This window comes from Linepithema humile, chromosome 7 (assembly GCF_040581485.1).
Source record: "Linepithema humile isolate Giens D197 chromosome 7, Lhum_UNIL_v1.0, whole genome shotgun sequence".
Taxonomy (NCBI): Eukaryota; Metazoa; Arthropoda; class Insecta; order Hymenoptera; family Formicidae; genus Linepithema; species Linepithema humile.
In genome coordinates, this window is record NC_090134.1 from 22,085,162 (window position 1) to 22,102,418 (window position 17,257).

General features: G+C 38.5%; 1 protein-coding gene across 13 annotated transcripts in view; it reads right to left on the minus strand.

The window, feature by feature from the left end:
* Positions 1-17,257, minus strand: part of LOC105673530 (dual specificity calcium/calmodulin-dependent 3',5'-cyclic nucleotide phosphodiesterase 1-like) — a 99,905-nt gene that overhangs the window by 60,390 nt on the left and 22,258 nt on the right. The window contains exons 1-2 of one of the 13 annotated variants that reach the window (XM_012369237.2): positions 15,194-15,965; positions 11,931-12,515 (exon numbers count right to left, since the gene is read on the minus strand). The exons of 9 other annotated variants lie outside the window; for them this stretch is intronic. In XM_012369237.2, the coding sequence (XP_012224660.1) occupies positions 11,931-12,111 (181 nt within the window). In that variant the 5' untranslated portion in view covers positions 12,112-12,515; positions 15,194-15,965. Of the gene's footprint in view, positions 1-11,930; positions 12,516-15,193; positions 15,966-17,257 lie in introns of those variants that run through there. 3 more of the 13 variants (XM_012369225.2, XM_012369240.2, XM_012369227.2) reach the window with 3 other exon arrangements.

Here is a 17,257-nt window from a genome sequence, read left to right on the forward strand (position 1 = left end):
GAATTACAACGAAACGGTATAATAGCGGGCCAGACAAGCAGTGCAGTAGCCAGCGGTTATTATAAATGCAAATGCATTCTGCTCGCGATATTTCTATTCTGACAAAGGTGCGAGGAGAGAGGAGAGTGGGTGGGGAGGGGAGGCAATTTCGATTACGGCTAGTCGCGCGTGTCTACAAGAGGGACGTCAATTTAGCGGGAAGATAATTCTACTGCCGAGTGCCGAGCCGTTTCCGACCCTTTTCAACATGAACCCCTGTCTCAAGAAACCTTCCCCCATCGTCCGCCGTGGACAAAGATCGCCGCGAATCTCATTCGCCATCCTTCTTCCTCCCGGCCCGCTTATTAAATGTCTCTTTTTGCCCGCTCGCCTCAAAAGCATACATTCCTTTTTCCTTTTTCTCCGCGCGATAGGATCTCATTCGCGCGTCATACAAACGTATGCATTAATTCGCCAACGCATTGAACAAATAAACGCAGCGGTGTGGCACATTGAATGTCGTCTTAATATAGTCGCCCGGCATTTGCTGGAAACACACGCTTAGTTCGCTCACAGATGCATTAGTCAATGTGAGTGACTTACGGGACAATAAGCGAAGCTTGTCGTCTCAGACATGCGCGACAGTTTGATAAAAGAAAGAAAAGTGACGGTGTCTTCGACACACATTCGACAATTGATTGATTTTCGTGCCGGGGCGTACCATGCAAACACGCCACGAGGCAACGCGCAAAATTTATTCCATGTTTCAACGGAATTCCCTTTGATGCTCTGTGCTTGACATGTAACAATGTACTTTCCGGTTCTCTTTCATTTTCCTCTTGTTCAAATAAACTCTCTCACTCTCTCTCTCTCTCTCTCTCTCCCTCCGTTTCTGCACAGTTTTATATAAAAATTTAAAAAAAAAATTAATTTCCAATTGTGCGTGACATATCTTCGTACTTGTTTCGAATTATCAAAGCAAATAAAGCAAGATTGTACGCAAACAAGATCGGAATTAAATATTTTTCACCTCGAAGTGCGTAAGCTCAAATTGTTTTTTTAACCCTAACAATAAAAAAATGCACGGCCTTAAAAAAATAGCGCTATGTTTTTTTATTTTTGATCTTTACCGTTGCACGCGAGTAAATTTAATTTCAATGATGAAAACCTTTATAACGCGATGTCATTTATGAACACTGGCGGCCGATAGACGCCACAAACAATCGTAAAGTCGCGTACAAACGATTAAAGCAATTTGAGAGGGGGAGCGACTTGAAATTCTGCTACAAAATCATTCATGTGCTGTAAGCGACGCATAATCCACCCGACGCCACTGTAACGCCGATATTTTCGCGATAAAAATGGCCGCGACTCGCGATAATGCAATGCTCACCTCTATTTATTGCGCTTAATGGCAAGAGCTATATGTACCCATCAATTAATACCTGTGTGCTCGTCAAACGACCGGAAGAGAAACGCGGACCATCAGGTTAAACCGATGTCGGAGTCGGTCTATTACACGCATGATGTATCTATATTCCTATCCGCAGCGCGTATACATTATTTGCCGACTTAATGTCGCGCCAATTATCGACTGCCATCATCGGTCCAACGCTATATAATAGTAGAATTTGCCAATGATATCGACGAACTCGCTGACGAAGACGTTTTGTCGGCAGCTTGGCAAAGCTAATATAATCGTTTCCCTCGAACCACCGCATTAATTTTGCAAGTGCACGCTACAGGTATCGCGCTCGTAGTAATTTTATTTAATGCCGCGAGGAGATACGATAACTCAAGTTACACTCCATCATGGACGTCAAGCCTCAGCGAATCTCTTTGACCTCTCGTGAAAATGCGTTGGCCTTTGCCGTTAGCTACTAAAGCATACACAGCTTATCCTCGTGGTCGAGGCAGTATTAATCTTCTATAAAAGCGGGATTCGCTTTTGTTTGCCCTAAAAGCTCCTGCTGTCGAATAAACGCTAGCCGTGCCCCTATAATCACGCGTTGCCTGGAGACAGTGAAGCTCTGTGTAAGTCGAAAAATCCAAGGTAAATAAAATTTCCTGTAGCAGATGCGATGATGCATCATTGAATTTGATCGCAGCGAGAAATGTAAACGGTAAATATGTAAACATTTCGCAATAACATTTTACGAGGAAAAAACAGAGGAATAAATCGACAATATCGCAATCGGGCGCTGTACAATTGCTTTATTAAAAGCTTTATTAAAGACTCGATTCGATAATATTGCACGCGCGAATATATTATACAACGGAGCGTAGCTTAACATATATTAATCTCCCGAATTATAATTAATATGAGTTAATTAATGTTAACATATAGTAAGTTTTCGAGCCGCAATTTCTTTCTACGTGAACACATGACTGTACGAAATTAGATCAATTAATATATTAGGAACAATGGCGCGAACAAATCGTCCCCGTTTGCCATTTGTGCCATTTATTAATTTAATTAAATTCTGCACGTGCCGAGAACGGCAACAGCGGCGTAATAAGCTGATTAAACGTAATATCAAAAAGTGTCTAACGATATTTTAACTTTTTTATATGATCTCCGCAGTTAATTAAATAATTAAATTAAAGTACGCAATTCTCTTTGCTGCGAGAAACCGTTGCTAGTGTATAGAATTAAAATCAGCCGCGCGATTCCGATGGTGACCGCATGTAATCCGGGCTTAAGTTGAGCTACACCGCAGACGCGTAAACGTTAGCCTAATTTCGCACATCCCAAATTCAATCAAGATTTAATAAGCCGCCGCGAAATAAATTTTTAATTCGAGATCTGATTAAAAAGTGCCACCAAATTTTTATCATCGTGGCCGATATTTCTCGCAAACAATTTGTCTTAGGAAAAGTTTTTAGGAGCGTCATTTATCATGATGCAAATTATTACTTCGAATGTTGAAAAAAATCTATTCTGCAAAAATCGGTCATCGAAATTCGAATGGACGCATTGTGTTTCATGTAATATCGCGGTTCTTAACTTCTGCGTAATACTTTGGTGTGCATTCAATTCTGAATGATTGGATCGTTGCAGAAAATATTCTCGCGTACAACTATTGCGTGCAAACTCGTTTTGTGCGGAACACAACGATGGCACGGTGTTGATGACGATGTATCTGGGGATGACAGCCCCGTGGGATATTTCGGAGAGATGTTCACGGTGTACGTCGAGTCTGGGTCGATTGACGGCCGGCCCCCGCCGTCGACTAGCGTTATGACTTTCGATTACGCTGACCCGTGATCGTTGCGCACGAGAATTACGACGTTGTAAACGTATAGTCTGAAATCGTCACGGAGTTTTACGACGCGCGCAATGCCACGCCTCCGTCGTTGTGAAAAGCAGATAATGCATTAGCGAACATCAGGTTTCGTCATCGCTGTTATCGCGCGTAAAGAGCGTCTACCGATCAATAGATAAACCGGAATGCCGTATTTGGAAGCGGTAAGACATTATTCGAAACGCCAAGAATCTAGCGCGATCGCGTTTTTTATGTGCATTTTAGCCGAGATCGCGTTTTACTCAAAGTGCATTTGCAATGCATATTGCGAGTGATATTGAGATAGTATGATAAAATGGGATTTATCAAAGTTCGGCTTATGGATTTATGCTCTCTAAGTGACTTACGCAATTGTCGTTCGCAGGGAGGGTGCGAGAATGAAAACGATTTAATAGTGAATGCATATTCAGAATGGCATTAAGTCGCAATGTGCGATTTCATAAATGATTTCCAACTCACAAGGAAAGCAGTCGTTTCACGGACGCGCGCGATTAAATTGGGCGCTTAATTGAGGTTTAAAATGAAAGAGGATGTAAAACGAGCTTTGTTCCGCGCGGTGCAGTTCCCTGCAGTATCCCGGCCTGCGCGCTGCTAAGAGCTTCCAGTGTGTACCGCGTTTGAAACTAGAACCCTGAAAATGCGATCAATTCCGGTAGCAGAGAGAAACCTGAGAGCGGCCATCCCGGCGTTTTTCGTGGAACGTTTACCGACCCTCCTTCATTGCTATCTATATCTATTTTAGAGTTAAGACCGTGTTGCGAATTGTACAATTAAATCTGCACAAATACCTAAAGCGTACTTTGTGCACGTAATACATGCAACAGTTTGTCGAAAAAAATCAATCAAACTAGGCAATAGATCGGTGACTATGCAATGGCAACTTTAAAATAAATGCGAGTGCGAAACGAGGGACGTTTACCGACCCTCAGACTGTTCTCTACCTGTATCCACTACTCACTCTGCTTTACCGACTTTCACCGGAAATTACAGCAGGCTACGACATTTCCGGTTAATTCCATAGGTATTAACAAAGGGGATATTAATGTTCGACAGAATTAAAACCACGCGTTTCCTTCAGTTATCTGATTTTCATTACAGGCTTGCTGCCGTTTCACGTCACTCCGGTATCGATTGACAAAACTTTTATTAGAATATCGGGATTTATTTTAATTAAACTTTTTATTTCTCAATAAAAATAAAATCTAGCCCCAAAAATATGAATTTAACGTCGTACGAGTAAGTATGCGAAAAATAAATAATTACGATATTGCACGACACATTTGTAAAAAAAAAAAAAGAAAAAAAAAAGAAAAAAACAGTGACATTTGTCAACGCTTCGGCCACAAGCCAACAAAATCTTTTAATTGTCATTTTAAATTATCAATTTTTGAATGCAATGTTAAGTGACTTAATCATTAACTCAATTCTCGTTTAACGCAACAATGTATCAAATAGTATGTTTTTATAATTAAATTAACTCTCGATCATTTCGATGATCATATCGCATGAATGATGTCGTAAAAAAGATTTAATATCTCGGCAAGTAGCGAAAAGTTTGTTCGTTCTATTAAGTGTAGGATCGCCGAAATGCGGCGAGAGTGTCCAAGATGTCCGCGTTCCCACAAACGAGATCCATGAAATTTGCATACGAGCGACACGCCTTATCCGTCGAAGCGTGACGATGCGGCAGAGACGACGCAAGTTTGTGACCTTCACCTTTGAATGTACAACAGAAGATATATCAACGTCTATGAACAAATGCATCGTTCGCGTACGACACGCGTCAGTAAATACGAGTGCAACGGATAATTCATTGTAGATACGTGACGTTTACTGCTGCGTTAAAACTCGTGTTTCAAAGGTAGTCATGTTCGTAGTCGAGAACTCGTATGGACATATTTTTTTTATTACCAGCCGGACATTTTAATGACGCTCACATACTTATCGTTGTTATGCATTGTTCCGTCATAAGAGGATATTTCACATAGCGGCGCAAATATTCATCTCGACTATGAATATTTTATTACCGCTTTAATACTATATTCACGGCCGCTCGGTAATAAGTGTATATTTAACGATTTAATATTAAATGAACAGAATATTCGTTGTTTCGAAAACAATTTGTAACGAATTTTTCTCCATTAAACTTAAATTATCCGTCATGTTCTTTTGATTAATTAAATATCTTTTTCTAGTCATTTGTAATGTGAAAATTATTGATATTTCAATATTTGGGCAAAAAGAGAAGTATTTTGTTTCTCGACAAAAAATAAAGCCGCTCTCGTTGAGTACGCTTTATGCGAAATCAATATACATATATAAAATAATGTCCAATGAGAGAATAATGTATTTTTTATACACGCATGTGTGCGGTATATTGGTCAATTATGAATAGCGTCCATAATCAATTAATGGATGAAAACAGCATCGTGCCGAAATACAAAGCCCATAATATCGCGACGAACAGAGCACCACTCGTTATCGATCGATGTGAATGGAGTTGGAGAAAGCTCTACCATCGGCGTTTTAGCTGGCAAGCGGCCAAGCATTTCCCGACAAGAAGTAATACCGATGTGTTCGCGGAAATATAAGCGTGAACCCGAGACTCGTCATCTTTCGCATCTGCCGCCGTCCGAGGAATTTTTGATCAAGTATGCATTTCATCAGAAAGACGCTTGAATTACCCAAGATTGATGGATATTTGTCGGAGAAGGGCACAAAGAATTCGAAATAAAAGTAAAATATATCATAACAATGCAAACAAGGAGTTCTCCATATTATTCGCGTGACAAAAGATTAAGCGTGTGGTGTTCTAGAATTAAGTGAAACGTACACACGAAGTATCATCAAGTATTTGTGAGCCAATATGCGACTGCGAGTGCTCCTCACTGCCGGCTATAGCGACACGTCGCATCCACTCGAATGAATAGATACCGGGAGTACGCAATTCTCACTAAGTATTATTCAAGACTTCATTACAGAATTCATCGATTCGGCCAAGGTTCACGATCCCGCGTATCGCATTCGTCCCCGAACGTACACAACGTTAATTTAGATCGCCCATTAATCTCATAACGTGCGCACGTACTTGTTAACGTATCACGGTTACTTGCCTATCTCTCTCGGGTTATTTTATCATCGATCTTAGTACAGTTGTAATTAATACGGATAATTGGATAACCATACAGGCTACAGCTGTTTAGAAATTCACGCAAATCTCCTTCGGTCATCAAATGTGCTCGTTAATTCGTGTAATTAAAAATTGAATACAAAATGCTAAAATGAAGTATATATAGCTGTTAGATGTTATAAGTGAATTATGAGACGTGCGGTAAATTGATTATTGCTTCTTCAAAAATGATAACAAAAACAACGCAGATTTGCAGACTATTATGACAAAATTGTTCAAATACGCGCATATCAACCAAGTATACCTATATCTATCTATGTATTTATTTACATGCATTAGCCCCGAGGAAATGTCTTTGCTAAAACTTAATTAGCGCATCGCCCCATCAAACTAAAGTCATTAAGCGAGGCCTATCTAGTATAAACGATCGGAGTACCCATATGTTCGCATAGTATCTCGGTATTTTCACTGCAGCACCATACTTTTGTCATTCGGCGCAATTCGGCTCTGCGAAACAATTAATAGTTAATTATGGAGTTCGTTAAGCTCCCATGTACATCGCAGGTGACGTTGTTGAACCTGATGAGTCTCTGCGAGCGAGGGTCTAATTAGGCTCCCCATTTTGACCCCGTCGTTTGGAGTTCTTGAATTATGAAATCTCCCGCGGCAGATTTCGTAGGGTGCTTAATGACAAAGAGTGCGCAAAAAAACTTTCACGAAAGTAGGACAATTCTACTATTTCGAAAGAGGCTCACGTTTTACGTAACGTAAGCGTTTCACTGAAAGACGATAAATCACATGAATAAAGTTGAGCAAATTTCTTTGCTTTTATTTGTTAACGGAAATGTGAATTACTCGACAAAATGATTTATCGAGTAAAGATAAGTTTGATGAACAAGACGTAGTAACAAATATATTGCGCGCGTACAACAGGCCTCGGAATTATTTCATCTTTTCAGCCGATTCTCGTGGTATATACGCCTCCTTTCCTCTCTTCACCGCGCGCGCGGCAGCCGCTAGGGCCAGCGCCGCCGAGCGTTAGGAGCGGCGCTATACTCCTAACGCTCGGCGGCGCTGGCCCTAGCGGCTGCCGCGCGCGCGGTGAAGAGAGGAAAGGAGGCGTATATACCACGAGAATCGGCTGAAAAGATGAAATAATTCCGAGGCCTGGCGTACAAGATACGTGAAACAAAATACACGTTTATCGTCTAGAAAATATTGTTTACAAATTATTACGATTATCGAATTTTTAACGAATTGAAAAAAAAAACGAAGAAAAGTGAGTGAAGAAAACTGAGGTCAGATGTAATATGTCTTTTCTGAGAAGTACAGCGTTGTTACGCATTCCAAATTATCTTGGTAAGAGAAAGCGGAACAAAGGATTAATAGCTAATTACAAAAGTTAGGAAATGTTCGATATACGCTAAATAATTTCAACAATATTTCCGACACAATTTTGAACGAGTTTCTAATATCTCAAAGTTTAAAGTATGGATTACCAATTCCGATCTATTATCCTTCACTTAAATATGATAAAATCATAATTAAGATAAAATGTATGCAAACCATATAATACCTGGGAATTATATTGCGTGGTAATTAAGTTACATCCATTAACTGACAATAAGCTACTTTGATATCCATACAGAGCGAATGGCAAATCTGGTTGACAGGTCGCATAGTTTTAAGTACGGAATTGTTATCAGCTTGGCCAGCGTAATACATCTCTATTATTATCTCTATTATTATTCAAGGCAGATACTTTGGCCGTTCGCGAGTTCTCTATTTACTTACGTCCGACGATCATGTTCCCTCGTAAAGCTCGCTAAAGCATTCTGTTTCCATTACGAACACGCGCTGCTCTCCACTCTCGGTTTTATGACGTAATCGACGAGTACGCGCCGCGAGCGTGGAGCAGAAAAGGCCGATGCATTTTTTCGTTAAACGAACCGGTATTGTATCGACATGCGGCTAATACGCAAACGGAAAAATGTCGATCCAATAATACGAAAAAGGGTATCGCGCAAATACGCATCGCTTGCGCGAACGACGGCGTCCCCGCGTTTCGAATGACGTAGTCGTTGACACGTAATCCTATTCATCTTGTCACCGAGTCTGTAAATTCGGCACCTGGTCCAACTGCCACAATCCCGATCGGAAAGACTGTTGGTGCCGCCTCGCCCTCCCCCTTCAATCATACTTTATTACGAGACTGTTGTGATGGGTGTTTTAATAAATTGCAACTCTGCCGTCGATAGGCAGGTAACATCGCCGCGACAAGTCGACATGACCGAATAAAACAATCCGAATACGCGAAACGTCAAAGAGACAGCGCGCTAATTAGTACGAACTGCGATGTTGATTAACTTATTTCTGGCTTAATTACACGGACGGCCGATTTTCCCCGAGAAAATCGATGCAACTGCGTCCAAAGTAACAAACACACGGTAATGCTGAAAACGACGCGACTCAGTGAAACGCAAGTAATATATTAATGGACCGTAAGCTCACAAAAACGAGCACGCGATATTACTGTATAGACTATTTTGGAATTAAAAGCGATTAAATCTGTAATGACTTTCACAGAGCAAGTTTCCGATATCGTAATTTCTTATTATTAATAAATATTGGCACTAATTGTAAATTTGAATTATTTATTTAAATATTGTTACTTGTTGTAATTACCGTTTAAATTAAAATTCTGTGTAATTCCGTATTTTTCTTTAAAATTAGAAGCATGTAACTTCTTGTCCGGGAACTTAATTATCACACTGCACCAGATATTCCGCGAATATTTCAAAAAAGTAGCGCAGGATCGCTAAAAATAACCGAAGTTTTCTTTATCGGAAATATATGTTATTTGCGAAAATCTTATGGCACAAACAAAGGTAATGTGAAGTCTCTCTATATATACAACGCTTGTCTGCTTATTATATATATTTTTGTTGAAACAGAAATCTCCAGATATTTCAGTTGTCCCACACAAATGTCTAAACTAATGAGGAAGAACTGCCGAGTTCCGCGAAAACAAGCTCGGCGAAAAATATTTCGCCCGTTTGTAAAGAGAAATGTTGCTATTATGGTCTCCTGAGGAGAAGACCGTACAAAACGATACCAACCGGAACAGCACGAGACGCCGGTATATTCGTCTAAATGATAAGAATAGCGCGCGCCGTGTAACAGAAATTGGAAATCAATATTTAAGCCCATTCTTGAAGGTGTCGTGACCAAGCTGGATTTGCGTGCGGTACCGAATAGATAAGAAGAGTACCAGAATAACGTTATATACGGAGCCGTGCATTCTTATCGAGCGAGAATATGTCGTAGATTACTTACTACTGTTACTTTCCACAGTAATAAATATGCTTCATCGACCGTTGACGCGCGTCATCGGGTTTAATGCGATTCACGGTGAAAAAAAAATTTATCGCGAAAATTCCAAATGATTTTTTCTCGCAGCTAAACCGAATATGTCGTTTTCATTTCTGTAATACAACTTGCATGACGTGCCGCAGTTTCCAACGGAAAATAATGTTAAAGAGGAAAGAGTATTACTAGAACGATAGAGTTATCGTTAATTATGATATTCGAACTGTAATACACATAATACGATCAACTGTATATATCGCAGAAAAATAAATTAAAAAATAATAAAACGATAACGTAGAACATCGGTGACAAAGCTGTTTAATGTCAAAGGATAACTTATATTTTTCCTCTTGTAAAATATTATAACCACGGCGCAGAGCGACCTAAAGTTTTAGTAAAATACCGAGACACAACGACTTTGTGTGATTAATTAGTTTACGCTTCGTACTGCACATTTAACATTTCACATACCGCGTTTATTACCGCTGGCATTTACGCGTGAAACATTAAAGAGATAATTTAATTTCGTAACTTATCTGAATACATCTCACGGCGAGGTATTTCAGTCGAAACATATATTCATTCAAGGCAGTCGTTCTTTTGGACATGTCCCAGAACGGAATGTTTTCGAATGGATGGAACAAAAATTAATACCCACGGTCGAATAAGAAAATACAACAACGGAAAACGGGCAACAATGATATACAACACACCCTGAAACGTCCGATTTTACGGTACAATAAATGTTGGCAAGACGCAAGACTCTCAGCGCAAGTCTTTAAATTCTGTTTTCGCGTTCGGGGCAAATTTATCTTCACGCTTGGCAGCTCACGAAAACTCTTCGCGAAAAGACGTGACCCGTGATACACTCGACATCGACTTTGTTTCGTCCTGGCTCTTGCACGAGACCTTTTCTTCATAACTACTTTCCGATAGCAGTTACTTGGTAACTACCGAAAATACTTCGGATATAGCCCGGAGGTACTGCTTAAATTCCGCCTGTTATTCACGTAATCTCTATACCTCCCGTTTCGCTTCCAATTCTTCTTTGACGAGATTGCGCACGCGATAAAGCAAAGCTATATAGCGAGAGTTATCTCTGCCGTATTAAACGTCAATGGCGTATAATGCTGAACAATAAAGAGTCGTGACAAAAATTTTCATCACAAAGAAAATGTCGGATTTATTAAAGACCGTAAAGTAAAACTTCAGATCTCATTTGTCATTCTTATCAAAGACGCAAAAGGAGCTCGATATACGACGCTTGATACTTAAACGCTCATTTCGGAATGTATAAGTAATACATTTAAACCTCACTTCATGATTTATCGGATTAGTTCAGACAAACAAGACGAACTCCGAACTAATTCTCTCTGAGCTACAGTTGCTAAACTTGAAATTCTCGTTGTGCGAAAATACACGTTGTAAATTAAAGTTTCACGACTTCGTGACCATTGTTCGCAGATCAATGGATTCAATGAATCCAACGTACGTGGGTATATCAGTGTAACGTTGGATCCGAGCGATTTCCCATAAAGGACTCTGTGTCTGTAGCTGACGAGCGGAGTTCTCATTGTCGATACCTACATACTTCCTGTACCTCAGAGCGCTCTTTACGCAACGCGCTCGTATATTATGCAATGCACGTTTCGCAGTATTTATACAATGACTGTACTAGAACGGCGCATAATTATTATACGTACAGACGAAAGAATATAAATATTAGAATGCATTGGTTTTTAACGTTAAATGTAGTGCTTCCTGAAAATAAGCCGAGCTTACTTAGTCCTATTCTATTCTGCCTTTCTTTAGCCAGCAACTAATATATAATCGTTTAGAGAATAATTAGAGTGCAATGTAATTAAGAAATGGAAATTCCGATTTTACCAAGTAACACAATTGCACTAGAAATAAGCATATATAATATATTAATTGAGAATGTAAAAAAATAGATATCATTGATTGAAAGCATAAAAAACATATAACTCATATTGTATCCCAACGCAACAAACGATTTGTTAATTATTGAGGTTTGATTGAATTGGTATTTGCTATCGATTTAGCTACTTGTCTGATTCCGAGCGATTGCCAGTTGATTTAATTCAAAAGATCTTCTCAATACGATAAATATTTGCGTTGGCAATTACCTATCGTATATGTCGCGCCATCCAGTTGAAACGTGGCACTCTTGCATTTCTTGAAGAGTTTTTGGTGCGAGAAAGCCGGAAGCTTCGGCAGAGGAGGTGGCGGTGGCGGCGGCGGCGGCGGCGGCGGCGGGGTTATACCCTTAGGACCGTGCTTCACAGCGTTTCTTTCACTTTGGTTCATTTTTTAGGCGTAAAGGAAATGTAATCGCAATCTCCTTGCCTTCCTCCCGGCGTCAAAGCAGACAAGTAGTTCGAGCGACTTTAGCCGTTGGACGTGCGCATAATTCAAAATACAGTACGGCACTCAGAGAGTTCTCAATTACTGTTCTTGATCCGACTTTGCATAATCAACGTATAAATTATTTTCTTGCAATTTTCGAAATCATCACCTTTGTTTATTTTCCCGCACAATAAAACTATTCTTCCCAAAGTTCTTAAAATTGTCACTACGACGTGAGTCTTTATTGCGTAAAAACTTTATCCGACACAAAAAGTAGTAATTTCTTACGCAAATTAAGAAATTTTGTGTAAATAAAATTTTATCCGGAAATTCGCAAGCGCAATTGACAAGTTAATGATTGGCTGCTGGAAAACCGAAAGTTTTTATTTCATACAACTTACATTAAAATCTCCTGCGTTATGGTAGAAAGCGAATCTTGAAGCGAGTGTATCCGAATCAATATCGGCGGATTATAAGTTTACTGAAAATTAAGCGAGTTTAACTATCTGAAAAAAGTTTAAAGTTCCGATCCAAACAGATTTCATATTACTGCTTGTGGTAAAGCAAGAGCGTTCCGCGTTTACAATAAAATTCATATTTTTATGCTGCTTATGTAAATATAATACATGGATCGATATCCTTAAAGTAAACTGATCGCTGAAACATGCTCTCTCTTTCAAGACAGATATTCTCGGAGTATGCGAGTATTCATGTAATTTGATATACTTGTACCTTAAAACAATCCAATTTGCTAAACAAAGAACGAGCCATCTGTATTGTTGCTATTGCAATCGCGACGTACAGTAGCTATTATATTAATGAGATACCAACATTATTTACGTGTATCTATATGAGCAAAGGTTATCTCAAAGCATAAACTTGAATTGGAAGATATTGTACAAAACAGTGGCTACAAATTTCACTTACATGATTTTATATTTCGATCACAAATCGCAAATTTATAAATTAATCAAGTTACAAAAATTGACAAAAAGATTTAAATCAAGATAATTATTTTTACATTCTGAAAAGTGTACGTGAGAATAATACGATAAAAATTAATCACTTGAGATCACAACTATTGAATTGAATGAAAAAAAAACTATTCTAGAGTGATTCTATTATATTTCTCTTATATAATTGCACACATTTAGTGTAGCATATTAAAAGTCAAAAGAGAAACGCGATCTACTGCGTGACCGTTATACAGAAACGTAAATCGTTGCGATTCGTGATTGCCGATCGATCAATTTATACGATACACCCTGCGGCGTTGAATTCATCGCAGGCTACCAATAAACTCATCTCTTTCCCCTTACTACTATCTTGTACCTCGTTTCACCTCATCGTCGAGCCCCGTCGCGGCGAAAAAAAGAGAGCGAATCAATCGCACCGGCGGGCGAATCGATCATTCGTAAACGGTATACGTGCATCGATCGCACGCAAGCACGGTTTTCTCTTCTTCTTTTTTCCTTTATTTTATTACACAGTTTACGATCGAGACGTGTCTGCACTCACAAAGATACAAAGTACATAGAATGATATCCACATTTTCGCGTCTCTCCGCGCCGAGCCAATTTGAATTTCCACTACATTCCACGGAACGACCCGGAAAATCTCCCGACGCTCGACGTCCTCGCGTTCGTCGAGAAATTTATCACGCGTTACGTCAGTTATGGCACATTTTGGAGAAACGAAAAGCAGACAAATTTTTAAGCGATAAACGTATCCTCAATGCTACGCAATACGCCCTACCGCGAACGAAAAGCCCGCTCGTGAATTTAATTAGAATTATATTTCTTCACATTAATAATCATTTCAGTATTCTTTTCTATTTTCCTCCTTTTTCCCTTCTCTTCCTGGTAATTTACAGAGTTCATTATTTTACTATAATCGGATTTCTAGTACGACTGAAATTGGATTAGCATTGTCAAGCGCGAGACTAGAACGCGTAATATACAATAAATACGATGACGCGGCTAAACAAAGCGCGTTATCGAATAAAAAATCCGATTCTCATAGCGTCAAGCTGATTGTCGTTTTGAAGAAATTTAATTCGTAAAAGCAAAACGTTCCGCTCTCAGCGATGCTAATTTAGGTCGAGTGTAATGACAGGCGGGACAATAAAACTGAAGCGAGCGATGCACGTCATTGTTGTATGGCAACAATTTTCAAGTTCTATTACTTTTTCATTAAGATTATTTGTACAACTGCATTAAATTAATCTACTCGATCTATTTTTCGCTATGTAAAAAAAATCCGCTATTACTTAAATTATTTACTACGTCGGGTACTTTTAAAGTTGATTGACGATTTGTAACTCGCTTATATGATTAAAATATTAATTTTATATTCTACAAGCTTTTAAATTATTTTTTCAATGCTAAAATTTGTCCCACTTTTCTACATAAAAATGTATATAAATACATAAATACTCGTTTATTATTATTTTTTAATATTATTGCAAAAAATATTTAATTTAAGAAAATACTCTATTAATATCTGCAATATTTATATCATTAACATCAAATTCATTAACATATAATTAATGAATTTTCTGTTTACATAATAGAAATATGCACCTTAATTTTCACAAGCCAGGATCCCAAAATGCAAAAATTATTGCATAAATTACAAAGTTATAGAGTAATGAACATCATATGTACGATTATTAATTATATAATTATTTTAATTAATAATAAATAATTATAAATAAAAAAATTTTAATAACTTACATAGATCATAGAGAAGAAATGTTTAAACAACATAAAAATTTCTTTTTCATCGAAATAATCACATCAAAATTTTTATCATTTATACGCGCGTTTGGCGTTATATCTACTTTTTCTTAATCCAATCGATAAAGAAAATATTGTAACAAAGTAAAAGACGCTTCAAGACTCCGCTTGTAAAATTACGAGAAAATATATAAACCTGCTATTGTTATTTTCTATTGTTATAATTAAAGTAACTGGAAAATCAAGAAACGAGTTAACTACAAAAGTTAAAATAACACATTCTGCAAAAGAGTCAAGATACATACGAAGCGCAGTAATTTTTTTCTATTTTAAGTACGTCGTTTCTTATGCCACACTTCACAAGCTTACACCACGAGTCCAATTTCGTGCATTTTCACGAGGCACGAAAAGAAAAAAACACAAAACTGCGGTCTCAATAATTCTCGCGTTCAAACATCGCGCGAGTAACTCAATTAGTCTATTCTTTTTTTAACCGATTGTACATTTAACTTTCGCGTAATGGGCAGATAATTGCAATGTTCGCGCGACATGCACGAGATCGACGACGAACGCGAAGCTTTTCCTGACGCGAGCTCGCGGACGCGACTCCACGTGCCTCGATCCGCGCTACGACTCGGACGCGACTCGAAAGCTTGCCTCGAAAACCCCGCGCAAGCGTGCAGTGGGTAGCCCGACGAAAGCCAATCCACGTAAGCAGGATCTCCATAGCAAAACGAAAAAGAGAACGAGAGTAAGAGAGCATAAAGAGCATACGCGTAAGCATTTCACGAATCGTTAATGCTTGCGAGAAATTTGAGTGCATACCTTTTTCGCGGAAAGATTTTTCTAAGCGGAGCGCTAAATCTTCCGGTTGCCAGCATCGACAACAAATCACTTCTCTACGTCACTGTCAACTTGCTCATTTTTGTCTAACAAAACACTTTTCTACAAACACTTATTTTATACGAATTTGAAATCACTGGCTCATTTATAACAATTTTCGAGATATCTCATGTAAAATAAAACGTATATTTTTTATCACAAACGTAGAGATGTTTCAATTATGTCAAAATGGCCCAAAAAATTACCATTTCAATTAATAGTATTGTTTATATTAATGTGTATTAAACATAAAGATAAATTAAATTATATAAATTTTATTTCATAACGCCACAGCTACTCGGCATATTGTACGCACAAATTTCGCGAGATCTAATTTATCTATAAAGATATATTCACTCTCAGACCTGTAGATTGAAATAGTACTTGGCTTTATTAATACGCTGTTCTAGGGACGACTCAATATTATTATCGAAATGCATTAGAGTCACGACGCAAAATTTGTCTAGAAAATAGTACACCGTACAATTGCCAAAAATTTTAACGGTCTACCTTGACTGGGTGTCAGTTGCGCTCGTTTTACGTGCCAAGAAAGGTGCTAATAGCTACAATAAATACACGATTATAAAATATTACTTTAAAATCTCGCAAAACGGCAAGTTCGTTCAACGACCGGATTCTCCTTTCGGCTACATCCTGCCCACCCACTATTCTTGCTAGTATCGATCTAACGTTTATAGGACAAAACGTAACCCTCGTTCACATCTAACATCTTCTCTGTCTAACAACGCTGTGTAACGCGCTTATATATTTCTTGCTCTATAAATATGCACAGTCGCCGTAGAAGAAAATTTAATAAAGTTCTTCGACAAGTGTGCAATTTTGCGAGAAAGTATGAAAAATTAATTGAGCAGCTATAAACGCATTCATCCATAAAACTGTCTCTCATTTATTAAATATCAGCAAAAGACAAAAGTGCAAATTTTTTATTCGTTATTAAATTCAATTATATTTTATCGCGCTATAAAGGCATCCTCTTTTAGCTCGCATTTTATTAGCAGCGTTCGTATATCACTTTATAAGAATTATGATAACTTTGCAAAATTGTAAAATCGTATCCTATTTCAGATAATAAACCGTCTGCAATGCAGAATATCGCGATTCCCTACGGTTGGTGGATATTATCATTTTAGGAGAGCAGAGTGAAATTAAAAGAGAAAAGGAATCAAATAAGTATTTGACAAGCAAAAACTTGCAGTTAAAAAAAAATGCGCAACCACCAGATAAGTGAATAGCGGTACCATTGTGGCCGGGGGAGACCGACAGGACGAGAGCGCGCTGCGGCGGCTGTCCTATAGCTAGATAGGCGGGTAAAGTCGTTCGACCTCCGGAGCTCCAGGGTGTAATTTAATTCAAGGGTCGGATGAGCAAAGATAGATATAGATGCACGAAAATAGGAATATACGGAGCGAGGGTAGATGAGGTAGAAGCGCGGAAGAAAGGCCGAGTCAGGACGAGGGGTTGGATAT